At 45.9% G+C, this 8,612-nt stretch overlaps 1 protein-coding gene across 1 annotated transcript in view; it reads right to left on the reverse strand.

Annotated features, from left to right (window-relative positions):
- Positions 1–3,677, reverse strand: part of SDC2 (syndecan 2) — a 137,013-nt gene extending 133,336 nt beyond the window's left edge. Inside the window, exon 1 of the mRNA XM_049854573.1 lies at positions 3,096–3,677. Coding sequence (XP_049710530.1) covers positions 3,096–3,155 — 60 coding nt within the window. The 5' untranslated portion in view covers positions 3,156–3,677. The remainder of the gene's footprint in view (positions 1–3,095) is intronic.
- Positions 3,678–8,612: the final 4,935 nt, after the last annotated feature.

Raw genomic sequence — 8,612 nt, forward strand, 5'->3', positions numbered from 1 at the left:
TGCTCAAATTCCCTCTTGGACACCCACCTTCTGCAAACTTGACCTTAGGAGAGCTTTCCTTCCTTCTTAAATGACAGCTACCTCCTGCTAATATCCATTTGACAGAGGAAGAGCCCTTGTTTGCATAAAATCCCTAGGAAAAGTAAACTGTTTTGCTCTTCTCTAACAGCCAAAATATTTATCTTTTAAAGAACTGCCAAAGGATGCATGATGACAATTTTATTTTTCCTTCTAATGCAAACTTTTCAAAGCCTGCACTTCACAATACACTGAGAGGTAATGCATGGGTCCAAATGCCTTCACAGTTTCTTTTAATTTACAGACATCCAAACATGTGTATAAAATTCCACTAGTTCAAAACATTTCCTTTTCTTAAACATATTTCCAGTGCAAATTGCGTGTTTATAGCAGTCTGCAATATATTATTTCTAAAGATAAACAGTCATATAAAAAAAGTGGGTAGAGAAACAGCAGCATATCACTACCGCCACACTCAGTCCATCTTTTCCCTTACACCATGTTCCAGCAGTGAAAGTCCTAGCTGCCGGTGGAAACTATGAATGCATCACCACGAATAGGCTTTCCCTGACAAAGCCCTCACAGCTCTTCCCCTAGCATCCGTAAAGGAAGGGCCACCAGGTCCTTTTCACAGACCGCTTGACACTTAGTTCCTGGGAATCTTCCCTCCTCCCCGCCCCCAACGAGGTATAAAACTCAAGACTTCACTAACTGCAGACTTTTTTTTTCCTTTCTTCCTTTTAAAGAGGTTTTAAGCTCTGCTGATCACTACTGCTAGATACCAGGAAATAGCTGCAGTTTTCAAATTAAAATGCAAGGTGCTCAAAATAATGTGCTATATGGCTAAATTTTTTTTAGTGAAGAGTTTCAACTCTGTTTATATTTATGTCTACATACATGAAACAATTATGGACTGAAGAATAATTTAAATAGACTATTAGACAACCTGGGCTTTGAAACAGCTTCTGTAAGACCAACTCATTTCCCAACAAAGACTCTGCTAGAATCCCAAAATTGACATTTTAAGTCTCTAATCACCCTCTTGGATGTTATCCCAATTACTGTAAACAGAGTCCATCACAATGAAGCAGCTCACTCCGACAGCATCCAATTTTGATTTGAATAAATAGAACATATTAATAAATATGAAAACACCAAAGACATAGATTTCAGAGGAAAGCTGTCACCAGGGAGTTGGACAGATACAATTCAGCCAAAAAGGTTCCTGAAGGAGAAATGTTGATTTATACAAAAACCCAGGGTAACACACGACAGAGACATTGTTTCTTTAGAATCCCCTAACAGTAACATTTCCTAACAAACTCCCAAAACCTCACTGAACAGGACTCAGCGGCAAGGTCCTCAGCCCAGCACGGCTTTTTAGGCAGACTTCTCTTGACACCTTCAGATGATGCTCTCCCTCTGCCCTGTTTGGCAACAAGATGTGCAATCCCTCACTTTTTATGTACAACATGCCAAAGTTCATAATTCGCTGGGCGAGTTAAACCATCGTTTGCTAAAGAGAAATACTGATAAGGCTCAGAGCTCTAGTTCACAGCCTGAACACCCAAATACTCATCTGTTCTGTACAGTTTACAATTTTACGTGCTCTCCAACCCCGGTAACGTTTGAGGACCTGCTAGCACACACAGAGGTCCCAACGCTCATCAAAAACGCCCATCTGCTGCTAAGAGGTTTCCCAAGCCTACATTGCCTCTGCTCAAAAACGGGGAAGACGGTGAAAAGCTCACAAAACCACCTCATGGTGATGTAATTTTTCTAGAGAGAGAGAGTTCAGTTAACTAGAAATGGGCAAAGAGAAAGGACATGGGCAACTAGAAGAGACCGTAACAGCAGCACTCCCTAACCGAGACCCCGGGCGGCACTGAGGCTACAGGAGCAACTGGGGCGCTGGGGCTTCCGCTTGGCCAAACTCAGGTCGGCATCCCAGGTAGGGGCCACCACCGACGATGGGACAACAAGAAGGCAGTTCCCTTTAGGGAGCGCTTATTGGGCGACGTAGGGAAACAAGATCCAGCTCCAGAAACGCTACTCGAACCGAGGAGAAATCAAGTTCCCACTGCCGGAGCCTGATAGGAAGGCTCGATGCCCGCACCGGGCCCCGGCCCGAGAAGACCTCTCCGGGTGCGGGAAGCGCCCCCTCCATGGCCCAAGAGAGTCAGCGTGGCCCTTCGCGAACGACAGAAGACCAGAAGGCCAAGCAAAGTTTCACACGCACCCCGCCTCCTTTCATCATTCGACACTCCAAGGCAATTTGTATTAAAATGTCCTCCAGCCCCTAAGGCACAGCGAACCGCCCTCCGCCCCTCAAAGGGGGAGGTGGTCTCCACAGGACTCGGATTGCAGACGCGAGCGCCCCGGCATTTTCCGGCGCGTTACGCGCACCACCACCACCCCCAACCCAGCGTCCCGCAGCAGGACCGCGGACTGCGCCTCCGAGGGCAGCGTGTCCACGTAGTGTCGGCTACTTCACCCCAGACAGAGGGAAAATCAAACAAAAGAACTTTTGCAAACTTTCCTCTCCGGGCACTTGAGGGTTTCTTCAATCTGGGCCCCATTTCCCGAGAACCTGCACTCAGTAGAGCAGGCAAGCTGACTGGGGGTGCGGAGGAAGGAACCCCAAAGTTTCCAGCTCTTCCCTAGGTCTCGGGGAGAGCGAGAAGCGAACCCGTTTCCTCGCGGGCCCTACTCGAACTCCAGTCTCCTCCGCCTCGGTCCTTCTCGGGCCACGCAGCAAGACCCCCACCCCCGAGGCCAAAGAAGCTGGGAATGACTTCTGGGGCCTCCACAACTGGACAAAACTGAGACTTCCGCCCCCCCATTCCCGGGGACCTCAGGGCAGTGCAAGCGAGCGAAGCTTTTCCGAGGCAAGGGAAAGGAGGAAAGCAGTGCAGGAGCGAGCGCATTTGTTCCAGCAGTTCCCCGAAGACCGAGCGCGGCGTCTAGGGGTGGGATCCCCCAGGTGGCGCGTCCCGATTCCCCGGGGACGCCGCGGGCTCTCCTTGAGGCCCCGAGCACCTTGAACGCCGCGCTCGTCCCCCGCCTGGCCCACTCACCGATTCCGCCGACACGCAGGCCACCAAGCCCAAGGTGAGCAGGATCCACGCGCGCCGCATATTCCCCGGGGACCAGCTGCTCACAGCCGCCGCTTGCAACCAGGGTGAAATGAAGGCTCCTGCCCGGTGATCGGCGCAGAACGCGCACAAGGATCCGGAGCCCAGCAGCCGCAACGAGCGCGGCGAGGTCTTGGGGCTCGAGGCTCGAGGGCGCTCGCTTCCTCCTCCTGCGCCTGATCCTGCCGCCCGCGGCTGCGCCCCGGAACGCGGCGCCTTCTCACTTGTTGGTTTCTAGAGTTCTGACGCGGAGTTGTGGCTCTAGGGAGATTGGTATTTGTAGCCCTTTCTCTGCTGTTGTTTTATTCCTCCGCGGACTCCTTCCTCGGATCGCGGTTTAGTTTCTGATTTCAAGGAATAGATTCGATGGCTTGAAATACGGATGGAGCTGAAGTTTGGGGGCAGAGCGGTTGGGGCGCCCTGTCTGCCCGGCCGGAGCTCCCGGAGTATCTGGAGAGATGCGCGTCCGACCCTGGCTAGTGGCTCCGCGGCTGTGCCCCTCCTCCTCGCGCCGCCGCCGCCTCCCTTCCCGGGTCCTCCTCCTCCTCCTCCTCCTCTTTCGCTCCCCCTGCCTCCCTCCCTCCCGAGCCTGCTTCTCCGGGCTCCTCCGGGCGTCTGGGTGAGAGAAGACGGCAGTGTGACTCCCAGTTAAACCCGGGAGAAATTCCTACAGGATTACGTTCCGATTGGCAGCTCCGAGGACCAGTAGGCGCCGGCGGCTCTGCGCTGTGCCTGCTGAAGGTCTGTTCCTCCACAAACCAGGGCTCCCTCTTTCCCCTTATCTCCGCTTTTCCTCTTTCTACCTCAACGCTCTTTTCTTCTCTATTTTTCTTTTTCTTCACTTCTGTCTTTCTTTAGAAAGATCGATGAAAGAAATGAGAGGCATATTTAACTTTCCGCCTGCCTGCGAGAATTAGACCAGTAGAAAGAAAACCGCTTTAAGAGTTAAAAAAAAAAAAAAGTTCACAGATGCCTCCAGGCAATGTTAAGTGTTCATAAATCGCGAATTCATTAAAATTCTATTTTAAAAGAGAAGAAAATAAATGTGCATTGAGTATTTCCCACCTACTCCAGCCCCAGCCACTCACAACCCGTCCCCTACATCCACACCCCCATCCTCACCACCCCTTTACCCCCCAGCGGCACCCCCCCAAAAAAAAAAGAAGTGGAAGAAGGCTCCTATAAACCCAAAATGCAACCATTTCAAAGCTCATAATTTCATTAAGTGCTTAAATACCACTTCTACCTCACACAGTTTAAGCCCTAAGGCATTTTATAGGCTCCGTTTCAGCACAGAGATGTCAACGTTTGGAAGCTACAAATAGGGCAGTTTGATGAGAAATTGGATAGAGACCTTGAATAATAACAGATATAAGAGAACTTCAAAGAGAAGAGGGATAAAGTAATTTCTAGTTTGAAGAAAATAATGAGCGTGTATTTCCTGAATGGAAGCAACTGATATGAAATATTTTGTTGTGAAGTTATTTTTTTTCCTTTCAGTTCAATGTCTGTGGTCTCCTATGCAACTTGGCAGATGTATATTCCCTTCCAGTTGCTACCACTATCTTTCTCTGTGATTTATGGAGAAAAGGAAATATAGAACCATTATGTTTCTAGAATGCCACTACAGGAGACCCTTCGGTGTTGTTCACCCTGTATTCCCACTCCTGGCACATAAAGGACACACAATAAATATTTCTTGTGTAAATTTTGCTCTAAAACTCAGCCTCTACCACATAAGAGTTCTGAGCCTTTAAGATACATAGATACTAAAAAAAAAAAAAAAAAAATTAACTGGTTGCTGCAACCCCCGGTGTTACAGAGTAGAACTGCTCCATGGGGGCTTCTGTAGGGTTTTCTTGGTTGTAACCTTTAGGATGCAGAGTGCCAGACCCTTCTCCTGCAGTGCCTTTGGGTGGGTTTGAACCAGCAACCTTTTGATTAGTAGTCGAGTACAAGCCATTTATGCCACCCACAGTAATTTTGAACATAGTCTTAAAGTAAAATATACCCTAAATGAGTGTTGCAACGTCTTTGTAACACATCACCATAATAAGTCTCAAAGAAAGAAATGTGAAGAACTAGAGATTTACAACTCAAAGTCAGAGAGTTTTGAGTGCCAATTACCAAGTTACACATGCCTGTGAGTAAATTTAAGGCTTTGGCAGACTAAAAAGTAATATGTAGAAATAAGAGAGTAGACAAAGAAGAAAGAAAAGTGGGGGGCAGACAAGGCTGGAAGTTGTAGTATTGAATAATTCTGATCCCACAGAAACTGAGCTCGCACCTGTGCCCAATGTGAGCTCCACTTGGTTTTGAATGAGTGAACTATGGCCGTATTTTTAAGATGGATTCTTCGTAAGTTGATGAGTTTCACAAGATGGGGAGGCTTCTGAGAGGGGGCTTCAGGGGAAGATGAGCAATGTGGGAGGAACGGAAAGAACCATAAAATGTCACCTCTGCTCCCAAAAGGGACCTAGTTGGCTCTTCAGCCTTCAGACAAAGCCACACTCCCATTATTCCCAACAGTCAGAAATCCATCAAATAAGTTAGAATTCCAATAAAATGGGAAAATGCACTCATTCACTGGTTCCCATGACGATTGCTTTTTATTGGGGCATTCACCTAGCAAGGAGCAAGGTGACCGCTCTCTGATTCAGCTTGGGCAGGCAATGGTAAAAATGAATTAATCAGATACATCTGTTGAAGGGATCTGGTTGTCTGTTCACCTGATGACATACTCCAGGGCCCTTGGCGTTTATGAGATTCCCAGTGACTTGTTTGTTTTTAAGATGATAATGCAGCGTGACAAATCGAAAGTAAGGTACGATTTTGAGAGTCATATAATCTCAGATTTTGGTATAGATAGCACATAACTGTGCAAGGACTTGTGTTCAGAGGCATTAATGGCAGGTGTGGCAAAAATGATAATCTGTGCTGAGTAGGGGTGGGATTCGAGGGCAGGAAATGTCTGCTAGTGTTTGTCAGGAGTATGTCTAAACCTGGAGACAACAAAGACCTTTTTGTCTGTTTTGCTAATTGGACTTATTTTTTGTTGTTTTTGTTAGTGGGTGGGAACTAAAATTCTGTAGAATTTTGTAGAGTACATCTAATATATTTGTGGCTAGAGCCTAAAGGTCTCTTGCTAACACATGTTTTCAGGCTATCTAGTTTGAGGGCTGTGATTTGATGGACATGCCAAGCAAAATAGCTTAACCAATCACTTCACAAATCAGCAATTGATAAAAGAACAAATACCCTACCTGAAGAATCTCTGAATACTAAAAATGAACAGAAATACAGAGACTAAGATGCAGAAATGTGAAAAAATGGGAATTACAGAGAAATCAGGAAAAATGAAAATAGAAGCTACTGAAGACAGCTATTTTCTGATTTTTTTTTTAAACCTAAGCAGACATATTGGACTCTCCTGTCACGGAATCTGATGATATCACTTTATAAAAAATAGACGTGGGCAAAACAGGTGGTTTGTTCCAAGGTGTCAGTAGGGGAAACTGCAGTGGTGAAAAGAAGCCACTTCATTTTTCTCAGTTGATCTTCCATTGCCACTCCCTGCAATGTTAGCAGGGGTATAGGCAAGAAATTCATTTGGTAGCATTAACCCTGACTAAATTCGCTGGAAAGATGGTAGAACCTGAGAGTATGAGGAAATCCAGCCAGCCAGATATTAATTACCCATGCTAATGATAAATGTCAAGTGAGCCAAGGCCATGGTGAAAATCTACAGGCAATCCAAAAATCTGTTTTTAGCCTCAAACTTTGAACTGTTCTCTTCACTTACCTCTGTCAAGGGGATTTGACTGATTTGCGTTTTGGCTCCCTTATTTTCATAATTTGATACAGTGCTAATGTTTTGGAATAAATGCCACATTTTGCATAGCAGGAAAGTCAAGGAGCTGTATAATATATAAATTATCCCCTGAATAAAACAGGAATCAAAATGCTTATGTAGGTTTCCCAAGTAGAATGGTATGATTCTTGAAAAACCAGACGCATTGCCTTTGAGTCGATTTCGGCTCGTAGTGACCCTATAGGACAGAATAAAACTGCCCCATAGGGTTTCCAAGGCTGTGATCTTTATGGGAGCAATTTGACACCTCTTTCTCCCGTGGAATGGCTTGGGGGTTCAAACTGCTGACCTTTGGGCTAGCAGTCGAGCACTTTGACCGCTGCACCACCAGGGCTCCTTGAAAGGCTGGAGAAACTTGACATTCATTCATTCAACAAACATATATGGTTGGCCTGCCACTTGTCAGGTAACTCGTTGAGTTCAAAACCAAACCTATTACTGTCGAGTCCATTCCGACTCATAGTGACCCTGTAGGACAGAGTAGAACTTCCCCCATAGGGTTTCCCAGGCTGTAAATCTTTACAGAAGCAGGCTGCCATATCTTTCTCTGGCGGAATGGCTGGTGGGTTTGAACCGCTGACCTTTTGGTTGGCAGCTGGGAGCTTTAACCATTCTGCCACCAGGGCTCCTTACTCACTGGGTAGGCACATGAATTTTCTTGAAACACATCTGATTTTATACATTCTTAAATGAAGAGTTGTTTTCAAGTCATAAGACTGTGACTAAGGTACATGGCTAATTTCATCTTAAAATCAGATACAAAATCTTAAAGAAAAACAAAAACAAAAAAAAACTTTTTTTTTTCTACGTTGTTGTTGTTAGGTGCCATCAAATTGGTTCAGACTCATAGCAACCCTATGTACTACAGAGCAAAACACTGTCCGGTCCTGCGCCATGCTCACAATTGCTATGCTTGTGCCCCTTGTTGCAGCTATTGTGTCAGTCCATCTCGCTGAGGGTCTTCCTCTTTTTTGCTGACCCTGTCCTTTATCAAGTGTGGTGTCCTGCTCCAGGAACTGACCCCTCCTGATAACATGTAGAAAGTATGTAAGACCTAGTCTCACCATCCTTGCTTCTAGGGACTATTCTGGTTGTACTTCTTCTAAGACAGATTTGTTTGTTCTTTTGGAAGTCCATGGTATATTAAATATTCTTCTCCAGTACCACAATTCAAAGGAGTCTGTTCTTTCAGCTTGAGAAATGCCCGTCTTCCTTATTCATTGTCCAGCTTTCGCATGCATATGATGTGATTGAAAATACCATGGCTTGGGTCAGGTGCACCTTAGTCTTCAAGGTGAAACCTTTGCTTTTTAACACTGGAAAGAGGTCTTTTGCAGCAGATTTGCCCAATGCAATCCTTGACTGCGGTTTCCATGGGTGTTGATTGGGGGTCCAAGTAAAATGAAACCCTTGACAACTTCAGTCTTTCTCCGTTTATCATGATGTTACTCATTGGTCCATTTGTGAGGATTTTTGTTTTCTTATGGATTACACCTCACCTTTCTGTTGAGGTGTAATCCATACTGAAGGCTGTGGTCTTTGATCTTCATCAGTAAGTACTTCAAGTCCTCTTCACTTTCAGCAAGCAA

Source organism: Elephas maximus, chromosome 15, assembly GCF_024166365.1.
Source record: "Elephas maximus indicus isolate mEleMax1 chromosome 15, mEleMax1 primary haplotype, whole genome shotgun sequence".
NCBI classification, from domain to species: domain Eukaryota; kingdom Metazoa; phylum Chordata; class Mammalia; order Proboscidea; family Elephantidae; genus Elephas; species Elephas maximus.